Genomic DNA, 19,849 nt, shown 5'->3' with positions numbered 1-19,849 from the left:
TTGCACTGTAAGAAATATAATTAACCATCCATTAACATTTGATGTCCCTTGTTCCCGTACTTACATTAGCTCAAACTGGAACACAAAAATAATAAGTGCTTACGTTTGGCGGTAGAATATATAAAGAGTGGTTGGAACCTACCCAGACGGGCTTGCACGATGCCCAACCAGTTAACTTGCCATTTGCACAATACGTGCGATTGCTTTTCTTAGACTGCGAAACAAGCAATATATTTGTCAACGCGTTTTAATGAAGACACTAAATAGAACCCATCAATGCCAGTTCCTACTAATATTATAAATGTGAAATTTTGCGTACACGTAACCAGGGGATACAGAAAAGGACATAAAATACCTAATACAAACCCACTCGCAAGTTACCTAACAACTCTCCCACCCACCTACAATCTGGCGAAGCCACGAGCTTAAACTAGTTGTACATCATATATAATAAAAGACAAAACATTGTTACCAATATTTTTTTTTAAATAGGTCTTCTTTGTATGCCTTCCAATCTATCTTAAACGCTGTCTGCTCAATTATTCTTTTAAAAAAATAATACATTTAAATTTGGAACTTTCAACATATTTGAAGGGAAAAATGTTTAGTTTATTATAAATTTTTATACAAAATGCACAAAGCATAAAAAATATCATATAAAAATACATAAATAAATTCTAGTGAACTTTGCAAAAAAAATACAAAAACGTGTTTATTATAATTAACAACATTTTAACTTAAAAATGGCGTGTTGCAGTCCTTTTGGCTCTTGTTTTCCTAGTTGTGGCCCTTGTGGTCCCTGTGGCTCGTGTGGCCCATGTGGCCCTTGTGGCCCGTGTGGGCCGTGTGGCTCTTGTGGCCCATGCGGGTCCTGTGGCCCATGCATGCCTAGTGGCCCGTGCCGTCCACCGTGTGCGTCTCCGTGTTCTCCATGTCCAGCATTCTGCAAACCATGCTGTGGTCCTAATTTTTGCGGTGGTTGCGGCCCATGCCCAAAGCCTTGCGGCGGTTGCCCACCTTGTGGACCATGCTCTCCCTGTGGACCATGCTCTCCGTGTGGACCATGCTCTCCGTGTGGACCATGCTCTCCGTGTGGACCATGTTCTCCGTGTGGACCATGTTCTCCGTGTGGACCCAGTTCTTGTGGACCGTGCGGCCCATGTCCTCCCTGTGGACCATGTGGCCCATGCCCTGCTCCTTGCGGTCCGTGCCCTACTTGCTAAGCAATGTGCATCGTCTTATTTCTGAGAATATAACTGGTGGGTTGTTCTGTTAAATCTTAAAAGAACGTGAATGTGAATCAATTGTGTATGTCTAATAAAAGCCATGAAATCATTTTAATTATTTTATTTATACACCATTTGCATTATTAAAACCAACATGAAAACGAAACCATCTCGCATACTGTACATATTGTAATATATTTAATACCACCGACCATGGGGTAGTGAGACAGAAGCTCTAGGCGAGGGGCGCGAAAAATATTTCCAGGGTTGTGTACCCTGTGTAAGAATTGATTTTTTGTAAATCTATTTATTGTAATAAATATAACATGTAACTGAATACTAAGACTTTATCTTGATGTCAGAATGATCCGGTCATTACTGTACAGTACTAAATGCTGGTAGTATTTTAAAGCCGATCTGTCACTTTGTACAGTCATTCTGATGCACGCCAAAAAGGGCATAACATCGTAGCACACAAGGTAGGTGCCGGATTGGTAATGTAAGGCAACAATCACTTTCCATTTCTTATAATGCCAGTCTTTGGGCGGTGGTGAGTGACCCACTTGTCAGGGCGTGGCCCCCATGTCTACGGTGCCGTATAACAACACGGCATCGCGCCAAGAGACGGCGTGGCGTCGTGCCGCAGCACGGTGGCCGTTTACAGTGCACAGCAATTTTTGATTTGAACATGTTAATAAAAATAGTTTACTACTTAGTTCGCACATATTAATAAAAATGGCTGACAATTTACAAGTCGAATTTTTTAATCAAGCTATTTTTAAGACAAACCTACACACATTATCAACAAGTGTTAAATGTAACTATAATAGTTCAGTGGAAACAACAAGTGGATATTTATCGAGGTTCAACACCGGGAAAGCATCACTTAGTTTACAAATTTTTGTTTTAGTAGAAGAACGAGACGCGCTTTTTCTATTGAAATTACACGACCGCCGACGCCGTACCGTAGACATGGGGCCAAGCCCTCAGTCTGCCTATCTAATACCATAAAAAGAATATCTTTAAGAAACATACATAAATCAATCATTAAAAATTTTAAGGTTTTAAAGCATATGGTAAAATAAAAAAACGTAAACGTTTAAATTTTATTCAAAATTATTTTTATTTATAAAGTAATCACCAACATTTTGGTAAATGGATTTTGTTAACAGCAATTAGGCCTGAAGCGCCAGCTATATTTTCCGAAAGGTCTTCCACAGGGTCCAATGCACACTCCGTAGCATGGTCCACAAAATGGAGCTGGGTAAGAGCCTCCAGCAACTTGTCCACAGCACGGCACACCACAAGAGCCAAGCATTGTATTAAAGGAAGTAAATAAATTAACTTCAGAAATATGTTAACTACTTAAATTTTGATATTCAAAACATAAAGTACAATTTTTGATTTTCTAATATTATCGTCAAATAGTCATGATAAAACAAGACCGAAAATTTGACTTTTATAGACTTTAGTATGACAGAAGACAAAACCAGTGAAATAGGAATAAAGTGTATTCTGTTTTGAAAAGAAATAAATACTTTTTGGAACAAAATAATATTGTTTTGCTCAAAAAAAAAATATAAAAGTCATTATAATACAAAATAATTTATGCAACACTGAAACAAAGTTTTGTCTAAAATAATTTAACTAATATTTTTACAGTAAACAAGTAATACTTTTTGTACAACTTTAGAATAATATGTCTCTATCAACTATAAACCTAACCAGAAATTAATTTCCAGAAATTTTCGAGTATGCCAGTAAGGAATTGCTGTCTTGGCTGCCAAGGTCCAATGCAAGGACCGTGCGGGCCTCAGGCATCACGTATGGAGTCATGTACAGCAGCCTGTTGTGTACATGCAATTGGTGCTAACTGCAGGGGTCCATGCGGAGAACTTGGTTGCATTCATGGGTTAGTAAATTTTAATTCATGTTAAGGGTATAAAATTATATTTCATGTTAAGGGTATAAAATGACAAACAAAACATTTTTCATCAACGATTTACATTTAATACGAATTGTTATTAAGGTAGGTCGAGTTCTTCCTAGTGTGAGTGCGTTATGTGTTATGTGTATGCTATAACTTGCTAAAACTACATGTACTTTCCAGAGCGCGGGGAGGAGTAGCTGGCTCTTATTACAGCTGTGGACACGGTTGTATAGGCGGCTGTATCGGTGGACTCTGCCGCACTTGCTGTGGTCCAGCTTGTTCCTAAATTTAGCGAAGTAACTGTATTCTGATACTGGAAATACGTTTTTCACAGCAAACTCAAAGTTCAAAATATGACTGTACTTCAAATACTGTTGACTGTATTTCAAATTTGCACAATAAAACTCACATAAATGGACACATGTTTTTCAATCATTGAATGACAAATAAGTAATAAAGTAGAATATTGCAAACGCAAGTCCTTTTAATTCAATCTCTTATATTATCTGTAAGTATATAAGTTATATAATGAAAGGATAATAATATTATATGATTAAAAATAAATTTTTAAAAGTACTACTATTGTGAAATTGACTAAAAATAATTTCTTGCCTGATATTGTAACCGAATACAGGTTCCTATTTTACTTTACGTTAGTTAGTTAATCTGTAATCGTGATTGATGATTAACCATTGTACTTTTTAATCATTAATTGAATTACATTTTGCCCAAGTTTGTTTATAATAGCTATAAAACGTCATTTAAAAGTAAATACTTGATTAGTAAGCAATATGTATTGTGTATTTAATTAGATTTTAGTCAGTCATCAAGTCAATTTCGTGCAGTGTCTAGTTTCCAGTTAAATCTTATTAGCTCAGAAATTCAGTGCCACGAGGGTGCTACAAGTTGGCTGCAAATAAATACTAAATATAAAGGCTGGATTCTATTGATTTTTTTTGGAATTTTCTGATTGGGACTCATTTGTCAAACAAACAGAACAAACGGAGCCTCCAAAAATAACTGCCTCTGTTTACCTTATAAATTCTTCCTTTCCATTACATATAAGTTGGCTCGTTGAATCATAATGCATAATGTTTTTAGACAAAACTTTGTTTTCCTGTTGTATAAATTATTTTGTTTTATACTGTCTTTTTTTTAGAAAAACAATATTATTTTATATAAATAATCTTAAAGGCGTGGATCCAGTGCCATTGCCGACCCAGTATCACTGAATTGCTACGCTGAACCAAACTAGTGGACCAATGTAAGCTGACCTTAATATTTGAAAATATATTAATCCAAGTATCACACAAAGGTACTTCTCTAGAGGGCGCGTGTATTATTTGTGTCCATACTTTTAAACATTGGTAATTCTTTAATATAAAAATTGTATGCAAACTTTTATTAATTTAATATATGTGAATAATATATATTGAAAATGCGTAAATTATTAACAATTTTAATTTAGGAAATGTAAATTACAAAGTGAAGCAACTAGTTTCAGTGGGGAAAAAAATTAAATAAATTAAATACGGTGTAAATGTTATGGCCTTTTATTTGAATAGATAAACTACTAAATTATGTATGTAGGATTAACGACACCTCAAAGTCACAAAAACACCGATAGTAAAATTTGTACCGAACACTAACAGACAGACAAAATTAATTAAAATATATATATTCTAAGTTCTATTACAAAAACAACGTAATAAAATGTTAGAACTAAGAACACTGACCATGACAGCCATGTTCTTGTTTTAGAAAATCGGCCAATTTTTCAGCGACCATTATCACTGGCGCGTTTGGATTACCGCTAATATGTGATGGCATAACACTTGCATCGGCCACTCGCAATCGATTTACATTCAAAACACGAAGCTTGCTATCGACCACGGACCCCAAAGAAGCGGTGCCAATAAAGTGTAGCGATGTCGTTGCCATTGTTTTTACATAACACCTCCAATATTCTCTACTACCGAACGTCAAATCAACGCATTCACGTAGCTTTAAATCTACTATTTCAGATTGGACACTCCTGAAATAAGTTGTGTTAACAACTTTAATAAAATCTTCAACGTAGCTGGTGTAGTCTTCTAAGTCTCTTATATCAGAAAATATACCAGTTAAAACATTTGGTGGATCCACTGGATTTGACGAACTTAACGTTATGCGCCCTCTTGATTTAGGATGTAATAAAATTAATACGGTTAACATTGTGTTTCTATCTTTACCTGCTTCGTACAAATTTTGACATAAATAATCTTTATATCTAAAATTAAAGGTACAAGATTGAAGGGGGCCTTCGGAGTCATTTGGTACTATCATATTAAGGGCCTGATAATCGGCGCATGTATTCGTTTTATTAAGTTTTACATAACCAGCTACAATTGGAAATTGCAATTGTTTTGGATTAGGTGGTTTGGTAGGGAATTCGCTTTTTTCCATTTTGAAAGATAACAATAGTAACGAATGGTCTTGATAGTTGAGACCAACAGGTAAATTACTCCTTACATTTATATTATGCGATTTTAGGTGTTCTTTTGGACCAATGCCAGACAACATGAGTAATTTAGGAGTATTAATAGCACCAGATGATATAATGACTTCACGTTTTGCTCTAAGCGTTATCGTTTTATTATTATTTGTAATAGCTTTTACGCCAATAGCGTTATTGTTTTCATCGAATAAAATTTTTGTAACTGTAGTTTGCTTTAACACATGAAGATTCTTTCTATGTTTATTTGCTCCCAGATTAGTATATGCAGTTGTCTGTCTTATTCCTTCAGCTATTGTAAACAGCTGAAGGGTGTATCCCACACTCTGTTTCCCATTAACGTCTAAAAGTATCTCATTACCCAATTCTTCGAATGCTTGTAAATATTTATTCGTTACTGGTCTGCTTTCCCTGGTTATACCTAAGAAACCTTTCGTGCCATGGTACAATCTGTACCGAGAATTTAAAATTTCCTTGTTCACAAGTCGTTCACTTTTTATAAAGTATGGCAGAACATTATCGTAAGCCCAACTAATATCGTTGCTCAGTAAAGACCAGCGATTGTAATCTCCAGAACAACCACGAACGTAGTACATATTGTTAATACTGCTGCCTCCACCCAACACACGTCCACAACCTATATTAAATTCTTTAGATTTTCGACCATTTCCAGCATTCGATTCAATAACTGAGGATATATTCCAATCATACTGCGAATAAGAAAGATATGGAAACAGCGCTGGTACCTGAAAATTGATAATTATTTGCATAAAGCGCTATACACATATTTCAGTAGTGACCTCATGATATGATAGATGTTTATGTGTGTTATATGTATTAATAAAGTCCATACTAAACATTTTAAGTATGAATAAAGAAGGCAACATTTAGAATAAATAGAGAACCAGCTAATCGCATTACTTTTTTAAGTATTATATTTTGTACATTTGTCACACCCATCTGAGTAGGTTCAACGAACTTATCACATATTCTATAGCCAAACAGCAATATTTGGTATTGTTGTATTAATTCTCAAGGTTGGTAAATTAAAAATTTAAAATAATGTCATGTAAAGTATTTATACTGTCAAAGACAATTTTATCGTAAACTAAATACATATATTTATGATAATTCACCTGCAGTAGATAGATATTATTTTTGTCTTTAGTTTGGTTTTTTAAAATTTATTTTAGGCGAACAATATTTTATTTATAAGCGTCATTATAAACACCGAAAAAAAAATTATCTATTTTTGTGTAAATAAATTAGTTTCGAGTGTTAAAGTTGGAGTTCTGGAGGGAGGAGAGTGATAGCATCACTCTCCTCCCTCCAGAACTCCTGAACTATTTCAGATTGTAAATGAGAGTGTCAATCCGTGAGACAATAATTACACTACACAGTTGTCTAGTAATCAGTGGTATATTACAAAAGGCCACCGAAGCTAAATAGGAACAACATCATCATGATATTGATGATTCTCATATATTTCCTAAGTAAATATATAAATAGATTAAAAGTAAATCAATAAAAAATAATGACGATTTATTTTTATTTAGTTCTGTTTTCAAGCTATGTTATTCCATTAACCTAACTAGATAGAGAAGTGAATCAATAATGTATTCCTCTTTAATAACGGACATAAATGTTGTTGCTATATATATCAAGCCGCTATAGAAATGGGTGATTCTTCTAGTATTAGTTAACGTTTAGTATTGTAAAAATAATTATTTCTAATAAATAAAGCCTTACCAGCGATTCAAAAGGTGGATTATCACCTGCCTCTATCACCAGCACCTTGTACTGAGGACACTCAGACAGTCTATCGGCGATCACGCTCCCTGCCGATCCTCCACCGACTATTATGAAGTCGTATTCCTCGAAATCTGTTAAAAGTGCATAAATTTTGTATTAGAATTTAAAAAAAAATACTATAATAAAAATAATTATAATAAGATATTAAGTTCGTAATATAGAAACAGGTAATTTGTCAAATGGACAACTTGACTGTAAGTGATCATCAGCGTGCATAAACAGACGCCCTGTAAGAAATATTAACTATTCTTTTTATCGTCATTACGCCACCATCCTTAGGAACTAAGATGTTATGTCCCTTGTGCCGGTAATAATTACACTGGGCTCACTCACCGTGCAAACCGAAATACAACGATACTAGTATTGCTGCTCGGCGTTAGATTATGTTATGTATCTAAACTCCTTTCAACCTAATCAAAGATAAAAATATATAATAAAGGGAGAGTAGGCTTTAGCCCAGTAGTAGGACATTAACAGGTTGGTACTTTGCATAATAATAACCTTCGACGGTGGCCTGCTTGGGGAAGAGATAGGCGGTAAGCATAAGAGCGCCGATAACACTCAGAGCCTGCTGTATCCCTATAGCATTATCAAAAGCGACAGCAGCGTCCATTTCTGAAATAAAAAAATGCATCAAATTGATATTTCGTAGAATTTTGACCCATAACCTCATATGTCATTTGAGTGTGTAAAAAATTTGCTTTCATAAGTTTGTTACACATAAAGCTATACTAATATTATTATTTGCGATAGTAGCTCAATCTGTCTATCTGTTACGCTTTCACGGCACAACACAACACTGAAGTAAGTAAGCCGCGGACGAATACAGGTATAATATAACATCTTTGTAACCACAAAAATGACGAACTTACGAAAATTAGACTTGACGAAAAATTAGAAACATCAATACATTCATCCCCATCCTACTTAACACTCTTAGGTGTGATTTTTATAAAATCCTGTCTCGATGTGTTTTAATATGCACTAAAATGTTCTTTTAAACTCAGATAGTTTCGTTGAGTTTTAAACTCAGAGAAATAATTGTAAATTATTCAGTCAGGAAAAGTGAATAAACATAAAAAATCACGTTACATAAAATATAAAGTAAATGAAATATTTAACAATACTTTTAATAAAAAGGTAAAAAAAATATCAAAGGATTGCTATAATCTTGTACAACGACAGTATCGACTTCTACATATTCATATTTCTCATTAAACTCATAACATAAACTTTAGCATGTATAATATTATTAATAAATAAAAACATTCAATATTTAAAAAAAAATATAAATCGAATAAAATATATAATCCTAATTTAATGTTAAATTAAATAATTTTTAAATTAAATAATAAAAAAGATTACCTAGTTACCAGTATTTTTATATATATAAAATAATACTAACTCTGAAAGAATTTTGTAAGGACTCAGTTAATTGTATGCTTAATATTTATAACACTAAAAATAACAATTCTTTACAAAACACTACTTCACACTTACTGTTATAAATTCAACTGTTATGCAAAATATCACGCGTTACTATTTGTTAAATATATCATTATGCTTCATTTATCATTTGCCTCATAATATTTTTACGGTACGGCATTAAATTTTTTGAAGCATATAATTTAATTTTTATTAAATTATATTAAGTTTGTGATGAAAATCCTTAAAAATGTAATAAATTATTAAAGGTTTTCATACCCCTATTTACCCTCCGGTTACGGTTGACCACGCGGGCACGCAGCAGCGACCATCGTTTCCAATACAGTTTTTATCATGGCCATGACATGGGCCGCAAAAGACGTATTATTCTGCTCCTGTTGCTAAGGGCCCATATCTATGGAGCGGCAACGGCCACAGTGTAAGCGTTCCTGCACACGATGCCGTCACCGCGCCGTCGCCGCGCCGACGCCGCGCAATTACACTGTAGATACGAGTCGCGCGAAGCCCGCCACCGCGTCGCCGCCGCGCCGCCACCGCGCGCGTTCCCCTCCTTCCCTGCTGTTTGATTCATTCCATTACCGGCCGCGTACGAACGTGCACGCCGCGAAATGACGCAAACATGTCTTATATAATGAAAAAAAAGAAATTTGTGCTTGCCTACTATATGTATAGAAAATGGCAAAAAGAACGTCGAGTTAGAAAGTTGTGGGTTCATCCTATGCTGTCGGCACGGGAGCAATTTGGTGAATTTCATACACTTTACGAAGATCTCCGAAAAGACGAGGCCAAGTTTTGTGATTATTTTCGAATGAATTACAAGACATTTGATAAATTATTAGATTTATTAAAGAATAAACTGCAACACACAAATACAAATATGCGAGCAAGTATATCTGCTAAGGAGAGATTGGTTGTTACATTGAGGTAAATAAAATAAATATAATATATATTTAATTATTCTGATGTAATGTATAAAAATCAAAATCAATCAAGCTTGAAGTAGATGGACTTGGAATGCTTTGTAATGAATCGTTTTCAATGCTATAATTCGAAGCCTGTGATTGAACTCTCGTACTGGGTCCAGCAGTAGTATTGTAACCGTAGTGTGCCGGGGTGTCCATTGCGCCTGCTGTGCGTGAATGATGTGGAGCGCTATAACTATTTTTATATTGAATATTTCTTATAATATTCAATACTTGGTACTGGAATTCAACAATATCTTCGTCTTTGAAGCGTTCCACGGTAGGAGCTATACCTTTAAAAAAAGACATCACTCTACTATCGTCATCTTTTTCTAACGTTTCCATAAACTTAATCATTTTCTTATCTACAGGATTTAATTCTTCGTTTTTCTTTCTTTTGTTGACATTAGTAACTTCAGATTTGTTTTCTTCCGGCATGTTTGATCCAGATTGGGTTGGCTGTGGGGTAATTTTTTTCAAAAATTGTAAATTATCATAATATTGATATTTAGGTACTGGTTTTGCACCTGATCCAGATTTCGATTCACGTATCTTTTTGTCGCATTTCATCCACGCATCCCTTATATTCTTCAATTTCTGAGATATTAGTTTACCTGAAATAATTAATATTAATAATCCATTTTATTATTGTAATGTTTTTTTCAATTGCAGGTATTTAGCAACCGGAACTTCATTAGCCGATCTTGAATATCGTTTTAGAATGGGAAAATCAACTTTAAGCGTAATCATACGAGAAGTGTGTTCTCTAATATGGTCTGAACTTTACCCAAAATATATGAAAATGCCATGTATAAACGATTGGCTAGAAATAGCAAATAAATTTGAAGTGTCTGCTAATTTCCCTCATTGTGTCGGTGCTGTAGATGGAAAGCACATCAGAGTAATAAAACCAAATAAAAGTGGATCGATGGTTTTGAACTACAAACATTACTTCTCGATTGTATTAATGGCAGTCGCCGATAGTGACTACAACTTTATTTATATCAGTGTCGGTGCTTATGGAAAGGATTGTGATTCAGGTGTTTTTAAAGACACAGCTTTCTGGCACAACATGATTAACAATACTTTGAACTTGCCAGGACCTACTTCCTTACCTAATACCAACATTGCCTTGCCATATGTATTCGTAGGTGATGAAGCATTTGCATTACATCAGAATTTACTGCGCCCATATAATAGTCAAATGCTTGATGCAGAAAAATCCGTTTTTAATTATCGGTTAACAAGAGCGAGACGATATGTAGAATGCACCTTTGGGATACTGGCCAATAAGTGGCGAATTTTTCATCGACCTTTAAATGTGTCATTGGATTTGGCTGTTGATGTTGTGAAAGCTTGTTGTTTACTGCAAAATTTTATACACAAAGAGGAGGGCGTAAAAGGGGTCCAAGAATCTCTAAGCGGGTGTGAATTAGAGGAGTTTTTGCCATTTTATTCAACAGAAATGGTTCCTACAACAGCTAATGAAATACGTGACAAATATAAGGAGTATTTTAATTCTGAATATGGCAGTGTACCATGGCAAAATAATTATTGTTAATATGTATGCGAAACGTGTTTCTATCTAGCGGGAATACTCAAGCTACTACTAGTAGTGATGGGACTCGAGTGACTTTTTTTCACTCGAGTCACTCGCCAGTGAAAACCGATTTACTCGAGTGTCACTCGAGTAAAGATGAGACTCGAGTGTTTTTTTTTCGAGTGAATCATTCGAGTCACTCGTAATCCGAGTCATCAAAAATATGACTCGAGTGGGAGTAAAAACAAAACTACTCGAGTAACTCGAGTGAAACACGGCTCGAGTCCCATCACTAACTACTAGTAGCAAGTGATTGCTTGTTTAATGTAGGTACCTACCACACGAAATTGCTTACGAGATATACTATCCACACACTATATAATACACTGTTGCATTACGATTTAAATAAAAAACATACTGATCGTGTCTTGTCCCAAACTTCCTTTAAGTCAGCTACTTATATATTTTTTCGTTTGGCCCCACTAGATAGAAATACATTAACAAGAATAAATAAAATTTTGTAAAAAGATACTTACCGTATTTATTTTTCTCCGTATCGGGTAGGTCTGCAAAGTTCTCATTCTTTATATGGCAGATCTCAAACCAAGCTTTTAAACTTTTACGCTTGTCTTTATATATTTCCAAAGTTTTGTCCCATAAGGGCGAAGCCCCATTAATCCGTTGCGTTGCGTTGCATCGCGTTGTCGCAACGGAACAACGTATTGTATGCCACATCTGCGTTGCGTTGACGCTGCGCCCTCGCAACGCAAGAGGGTACGCACGCCTGCGCAGTTGCGTCTCAGTTCTGCCCATGGATAGATACAAACGTGTTCTTTTGTTGCTTTTATTACGCCACCGCCTTTCTTGGACCAAGGATATGAGAAAATCAATATCAATATCAATATTCTGCTCACTCATCGTAATATAAAAAATGTAATTACGCTCGTCTAGCTTCGTCCTCTACCTGTGGATCACTGTCCGTCGTCGCAGCGGAGCTCCGACAACGCAGCGCATCACCTTCCCTCCCGCTTCGTCTCTTGTCCGTCGGTCCGTTAAAACGTCGCGCGCGACGACGCAATGGTCTAATGGGGCATGTTATAAAAAATATATGGAAAATAACGCAGCGACGACACTGCGACGACGCAACAAAATGCAACGCACTAAGGGTCCGTTCACACAGACCGGCTCGGAGAGGAGAGCAGATTTTTATCACGTTGGAAACAGTGTTTTGAGTGATTGTAGTAAAGTTTATTTTTGCATTTGCACCTTTTTTGTCATTAAAAATGCCTGAACGCGCTTCGTGTGAAGTAATAAAAGGAGCCGACCGGCTCCGCTTGCGTGCTCTTTCTCGCTCGCGCAGCCGATCGGCTCTGATTGCGTGCTCTTTCTCGCTCGCGCAGCCGATGGGCTCCGATTGCGTGCTCTTTCTCTATCGCGTAGCCGATCGGCTCCGATTGCGTGCCCGCTGCGGCCGCGCCGACCGCCATTTTGATAGCAACATTTAATCTTGCTAACAAATATATTTCTTCGTCGGAGCTATCTAAGGGTCCGTTCACACAGACCGGCTCGGAGAGCATCGGCCTGCTTTTTTCTTTTCACACAGACCGGGTCGTATACGCTTGGAATTGGCCGGAGCGGAGCCGCCAACTATTTCACATCGACCGGCTGGAAGAGATCTGAAAGCGGGTGCGGTTGGATGTGCTCGGAGCCGGTCGGATGCGCTCGGAGTCGGGTGGATACACTACAAAGGCAGTGCCAGTATTCCGCGCAGTCTAAGTTTTGTTTTCGGTGTGTTAACGTGTGCTTTTCGAAACATGGATTTAGATAGATATGATGGCTTGGTTATGTCAAATAAACACTCATATTTTGACACGAGTATTATTAATTTTTCATCATTCATCTTTTCGTACAAGTACGCACAACTATTACGTTCAAATGTTGCTATCAAAATGGCGGTCGGCGCGGCCGCAGCGGGCACGCAATCGGAGCCGATCGGCTACGCGATAGAGAAAGAGCACGCAATCGGAGCCCATCGGCTGCGCGAGCGAGAAAGAGCACGCAATCAGAGCCGATCGGCTGCGCGAGCGAGAAAGAGCACGCAAGCGGAGCCGGTCGGCTCCTTTTATTACTTCACACGAAGCGCGTTCAGGCATTTTTAATGACAAAAAAGGTGCAAATGCAAAAATAAACTTTACTACAATCACTCAAAACACTGTTTCCAACGTGATAAAAATCTGCTCTCCTCTCCGAGCCGGTCTGTGTGAACGGACCCTTATGGCCATGTGACACGTACTGTGCAAAACAAGAACAGATTTATTTACAACTACGTAATAGTACCACCTTCGCACGGGTAGATAAGAAGAAAAATGGAATTTTGGATAGGACTTGCGTAAAATCCTATCCAATCTAAAGGAGTAGGAACGAGTAACTGAAGAGAAGGATTAACTGTGACAAATTTCAAGTCAATCGAGCGGATGGCTTAGGAGATCTCGTGATGAAATATAATATACTCGTGATTTAAATGTTTTATTTTTCGTTTAAAATAATTGAAATGAATAAGAACATAATTAGTAACAATGAGAGTATAAATTAAATAATTACATATAAATGTTCATATTATTTATAAAAGAAAAAAATCTTATCTAAAATCATACCCTAAGTGAAACGGCATCGCCTACGTGTATTAGTGATGTAACCGCTAATGCTAATACTGCTAATAGCGAAGGTCATATGTTTTAGTTTTATCAAAACTTTAAAAATAGGTAACAAATTATTTTCTTTTATCTAAAAAATAATAATAAAGGTTTGGTTTAAAAAAACAATATTTAATCACTGCACATTTTATTATATGTACATAACGGGTACAGTTCTTATTTATAATAATCTAACTGCCAGATCTGAAGCGGATAAAACCGATAAAATGGGAATATAATATATAAATTAAAAATAAATAAATATTAAGGTATACAAAGAGAATATTATTTGTTCCACTCTTTTTTTTATAGAATAGGAAGTCGGACGAGCATATGGGCCTCCTGATGGTAAGTGGTCACCAATGCCCATAGACATTGGCATTGTAAGAAATGTTAACCATCGCTTACATCACCAATGCGACACCAACCTTGGGAACTAAGATGTTTTGTCCCTTGTGTCTGTAATTACACTGGCTCACTCACCCTTCAAACCGAAATACAACAATACCAAGTACTGCTGTTTTTCGGTAGAATATCTGATGAGTGGGTGGTACCTACCCAGACGAGCTTGCACAAATCTCTACCACAAGTAAACTCTAAGATATATAAATTATTCCTTGCTGAAATAATAATGGGAATATATTACATCCCTTGTGTCTAATTATACTGGCTCTGGCACTCACCTTTCAATCCGGATTACAAAATACAAAGAATAATTGCCGTTGGGCGGTTGAATACGTGATAACTAAAACCAGTTAATAACTATTAATAAGTGTTCAAGGTTCAGCTCGTATTTTAATCTATTTGAAGTCTCGAATTACCATCAAAGACATTGGCAAAAAATTGGGTATGCTACATTTCTTTTGTTATTCAAAGATTTTCTTTTAATCAGTAAGGCGCTACGATCTTTACTTCTGCCGATTAAAGTGTTTCCTTTGCTTATTTGCAACTTATGCTTGACGGGCTATGGGACGCATTGAACTATAAATTTATTCATAAAAAAAAAAATTATAATTCGTAGAAAATAACTTCCAAGAAATTCGCTGCACACAAGCCTTTGAAACGATGCGACAGTGCTGTCTGAGAATAATTCAAATCTGTACTATTTTCATACAGACTTAATTCAGCTTCATTAACAATGTTAAACACGCGCCTTTTAATTCGTGCTTGGACTTCTTTTGGGAATGTTTCCACTGTATCTGACATAGACAAAAAAAAATTACGTAATGCCTTGTCACGGGGTGTAGTATTTCTTTTTTCTTCAAGATACTCTTCGAAAACCGTAGCAACATCTTTGCTTAAGCGTGGTCTCTTTTTCGAGCCAGAAGTACTTGCAAGCGATTCAACTTCAGAATGGTCAGAACGTTTAGATGATGTCGATGGTGGTGGTATTGTTGTGCCAGGCTCTGAATCATCCGATGATAATGTTACATTAGATATTTGGTTTCGATTGCGAAAAAATGGTATTATAAAAGAAAGTTCTTTTTCAAATTTTATCAATTTGGACGTAGTTGCACCATCGCCACTCTTGCCTTTTCGGTTATAATAGGCTTTTCTGAAGTTATCTCGCAGTTTCTTCCAACGATCCTGGCACTGCGTCACTGGAAAGAACAGAAATGAAAAATTAATAACATAACTCTTTTTTATTTTATAGTTCGTTTTGGTACGGCAGTCTTATATTTCTATTTTGTGTGTTTGTTTTATTTTTACAGATTCCTCATCACTGGTTGCAGTTTCAAAAACTTGTCATTTAATTTTCGAATGGGAATTTCTACAGTTCATTCAATTATTCATGAGACAATCAGAGTAATTTGTGATGTTTTGATGCCCATAGTTATGCAGATGCCAGATGAAGAAATGTGGGAAAAGGTTTCACGTGATTTCTTTAATATTTGGAATTTTCCTAACTGTTTGGGCGCTATAGACGGAAAGCATGTCAATATACAGGCACCAGATAATAGTGGAAGCTTATACTATAATTATAAAAACTTTTTCAGTACAGTGTTACTAGCTGTGGTCGACGCGAAATACAGTTTTTTAATTGTTGATGTCGGATCATATGGTAAAAATAGCGACGGCGGAATTTTACAGAATTCAAAATTTTGGAAAAAACTCAACACCAATAAGTTAAAGCTGCCCCCAAATAAACCTCTACCTAGTACCACTGAAAGCTTACCACATGTTTTTATAGGAGACGAGGCATTTCCTTTGAGCAATAATATATTGCGGCCGTATCCAAGAGAACAAGCAAGAACAGAATTATCAAAAAAAGTATTTAATCTGCGTTTAAGCAGGGCAAGAAAAGTCGTAGAATGTGCATTTGGAATGCTAACTCAAAGATTTGAAATTTATCAAAAACGAATGAAAATTCAGCCGAAGTACTGTGATTTAATTATATTAGCAACTACATGTTTACATAATTTTTTAATAGAAAATCGGACGCCAGGACAAGAGAATGAATTTCACAGCAATATAAATTTATTAACAGCAATAACAGACAATAATAATGAAAACAGTTCTAATAGCGACGCAGTTCTAACCACAAGGAATAAATTTAAGGATTATTTTTCATCAAGTGGTGCTTTAGATTGGCAAGATCAAGTGGCTACGCGAGTTTCTTAAGTTATATTTAATAAAAATTGTCTACTACATAAGTATATTCTAACGATCAGATACTCAAACGAGTTTTTAAAGTAAGGGCGCATTTAAACTCATGTTATTCCTATTTTGACTTTGAATCTAACACGTCGCAGCACGAGTTTAAGAAGCCCTTGCTTTAAAATTCGTTTGAGTATCTGGGGGTAGGTGTAAAACAATGAAAACCTTACTTACCACTTATTCCGAGACATTTGCTAATTTCCTCCCATGCATTGTCTTTCATTATCCGATCGCTATATGATGGCTTGGTTATGTCAAATAAACACTCATATTTTGACACGAGTATTATTAATTTTTCATCATTCAACTTTTCGTACAAGTACGCACAACTATTACGTTCAAATGTTGCTATCAAAATGGCGGTCGGCGCGGCCGCAGCGGGCACGCAATCGGAGCCGATCGGCTACGCGATAGAGAAAGAGCACGCAATCGGAGCCCATCGGCTGCGCGAGCGAGAAAGAGCACGCAATCGGAGCCGACAGGCTGCGCAAGCGAGAAAGAGCACGCAATCAGAGCCGATCGGCTGCGCGAGCGAGAAAGAGCACGCAAGCGGAGCCGGTCGGCTCCTTTTATTACTTCACACGAAGCGCGTTCAGGCATTTTTAATGACAAAAAAGGTGCAAATGCAAAAATAAACTTTACTACAATCACTCAAAACACTGTTTCCAACGTGATAAAAATCTGCTCTCCTCTCCGAGCCGGTCTGTGTGAACGGACCCTAAATCCATGTTTCGAAAAGCACACGTTAACACACCGAAAACAAAACTTAGATGATTCAGAGCCTGGCACACCAATACCACCACCATCGACATCATCTAAACGTTCTGACCATTCTGAAGTTGAATCGCTTGCAAGTACTTCTGGCTCGAAAAAGAGACCACGCTTAAGCAAAGATGTTGCTACGGTTTTCGAAGAGTATCTTGAAGAAAAAAGAAATACTACACCCCGTGACAAGGCATTACGTAATTTTTTTTTGTCTATGTCAGATACAGTGGAAACATTCCCAAAAGAAGTCCAAGCACGAATTAAAAGGCGCGTGTTTAACATTGTTAATGAAGCTGAATTAAGTCTGTATGAAAATAGTACAGATTTGAATTATTCTTTGTCTATAAATTCACCGCCATCGACTAATCAATCTACTTACCTAGTGTCAAACGAAACCTATATTCCTCAAAACTATCCAGATCAGACTACTTACGGGTACAATACCAGCACACAAAATACAAAATAATAAACAATCAAAAACAATAATAATTATAATAATAATAATTAAACACACACAAATCTGTACTATTTAATTACATTTCATTAACGTAAATAATGCTTAATAAATGGAGGGCTGTGATTTTGTGATCTATTTAGATGTTTGTGTTATTTAACATGATTAGTATAAGTAATTTACATTTCATTAACGTAAACAATGCTTAATAAATGGAGGGCTGTGATTTTGTGATCTAAATAACATGATTAGTATAAATAATTGTTTTTTATTTACCTTAAAGTTACCGTTAACCTTTCTTCGGCTGTAATGGTGCAACGATAATTTGTAGTCTTTTTTGTTATATGTACTCTTAACAAATCTGTCAATTTCAAAAATTGCCAATATTCCATACGATAATACTCATAAAATTTTAGGCTATCTCTCTTCAATTCCTCGAAAATGGTGTGAAACTCCCCATGGATTAGTCTGTTTTTCCAAATATGTTTTACCCATATTTGTTTCCGCTTGCGCTTACGTTTCCTATGTTCTATTTCAAGTAATCTTGCTAACAAATATATTTCTTCGTCGGAGCTATCTAAATCCATGTTTCGAAAAGCACACGTTAAGACACCGAAAACAAAACTTAGACTGCGCGGAATACTGGCACTGCCTTTGTAGTGTATCCACCCGACTCCGAGCGCATCCGACCGGCTCCGAGCACATCCAACCGCACCCGCTTTCAGATCTCTTCCAGCCGGTCGATGTGAAATAGTTGGCGGCTCCGCTCCGGCCAATTCCAAGCGTATACGACCCGGTCTGTGTGAAAAGAAAAAAGCAGGCCGATGCTCTCCGAGCCGGTCTGTGTGAACGGACCCTTAGACTGCGCGGAATACTGGCACTGCCTTTGAAGTGTATCCACCAGACTCCGAGCGCATCCGACCGGCTCCGAGCACATCCAACCGCACCCGCTTTCAGATCTCTTCCAGCCGGTCGATGTGAAATAGTTGGCGGCTCCGCTCCGGCCAATTCCAAGCGTATACGACCCGGTCTGTGTGAAAAGAAAAAAGCAGGCCGATGCTCTCCGAGCCGGTCTGTGTGAACGGACCCTAATGGGGCCTCGCTCTAACACTTCTCTGTCCTCCACTAAACTTATAAGGGTCCGTTCACACAGACCGGCTGGAAGAGATCTGAAAGCGGGTGCGAGCGAGAAAGAGCACGCAAGCGGAGCCGGTCGGCTCCTTTTATTACTTCACACGAAGCGCGTTCAGGCATTTTTAATGACAAAAAAGGTGCAAATGCAAAAATAAACTTTACTACAATCACTCAAAACACTGTTTCCAACGTGATAAAAATCTGCTCTCCTCTCCGAGCCGGTCTGTGTGAACGGACCCTAACGCGGCACGGCGCCGCTGTCGGGAGACGGCTGCAGCATGGTGCCGTGTACGGTGCACCGCAATGTATTGCTTAGTTCGCACATGTTAATAAACAAGGCTGACAATTTGTACGTTATATTTTATAAGTATAATTATAAAAAATACTTTAAGGTTTAAACAATACGACAATAAAATAATCTTGAAGACTTTTTTAAAACGGGCCAAAAGTAGAATGTTTTCTCCTAGCCTGTTTTTAGTCTTGTTATTTTAACTGCTCGATAATAAAGACTTAATGATAAATCTTAATTCTAAATGGCGTGAATAAAAGGAAAGTTTATAGAACAATTTTATTATTTTCTGAATCAATGTAAAAAAAAAAACAAGTTTGAGATCGGATATCCAATGCTTCTAGATTACCCAACAAACAAATCCATACAATCCATTACAAGTTATGAGCAAATAAGCAAAACTGCGAACGACTCTCCGAGCTCTCGAGAATCGGTAGTAGGACGGA

At 36.7% G+C, this 19,849-nt stretch overlaps 3 protein-coding genes across 4 annotated transcripts; 1 reads left to right on the top strand and 2 right to left on the bottom strand.

Annotated features, from left to right (window-relative positions):
- Window positions 1-4,695: 4,695 nt before the first annotated feature.
- On the bottom strand, window positions 4,696-12,178 carry LOC126770779 (ecdysone oxidase-like). Of its 2 annotated transcripts, XM_050490330.1 has the most exons (6): window positions 11,947-12,178; window positions 10,398-10,484; window positions 9,167-9,466; window positions 7,964-8,077; window positions 7,400-7,533; window positions 4,696-6,396 (listed from the first exon to the last, which is right to left on the bottom strand). In XM_050490330.1, the coding sequence occupies exons 4-6, from the start codon at window positions 8,073-8,075 to the stop codon at window positions 4,879-4,881; spliced, it is 1,764 nt and encodes a 587-aa protein (XP_050346287.1). In that variant the 5' UTR covers window positions 8,076-8,077; window positions 9,167-9,466; window positions 10,398-10,484; window positions 11,947-12,178; the 3' UTR covers window positions 4,696-4,878. The 2 variants fall into 2 exon arrangements, with proteins under 2 accessions (XP_050346287.1, XP_050346288.1); XM_050490331.1 differs by lacking the exon at window positions 10,398-10,484 and having other exon boundaries at window positions 9,167-9,463.
- LOC126770809 (uncharacterized) lies at window positions 9,527-11,941 on the top strand. The gene is made up of 2 exons (XM_050490382.1): window positions 9,527-9,832; window positions 10,543-11,941. Exons 1-2 carry the CDS (start codon window positions 9,528-9,530, stop codon window positions 11,429-11,431), a joined length of 1,194 nt encoding a protein of 397 aa, XP_050346339.1. The 5' UTR covers window position 9,527; the 3' UTR covers window positions 11,432-11,941.
- A 2,096-nt stretch (window positions 12,179-14,274) lies between the features above and the next one.
- LOC126770884 (uncharacterized) lies at window positions 14,275-18,567 on the bottom strand. Its single transcript, XM_050490493.1, has 3 exons — window positions 18,472-18,567; window positions 16,936-17,164; window positions 14,275-15,704 (listed from the first exon to the last, which is right to left on the bottom strand). Exons 1-3 carry the CDS (start codon window positions 18,565-18,567, stop codon window positions 15,112-15,114), a joined length of 918 nt encoding a protein of 305 aa, XP_050346450.1. The 3' UTR covers window positions 14,275-15,111.
- Window positions 18,568-19,849: the final 1,282 nt, after the last annotated feature.

This window comes from Nymphalis io, chromosome 9 (assembly GCF_905147045.1).
Source record: "Nymphalis io chromosome 9, ilAglIoxx1.1, whole genome shotgun sequence".
Taxonomy (NCBI): domain Eukaryota; kingdom Metazoa; phylum Arthropoda; class Insecta; order Lepidoptera; family Nymphalidae; genus Nymphalis; species Nymphalis io.
The sequence above is the reverse complement of the archived record's forward strand: the minus strand, read 5'-3'. Positions and strand labels throughout refer to the sequence as shown.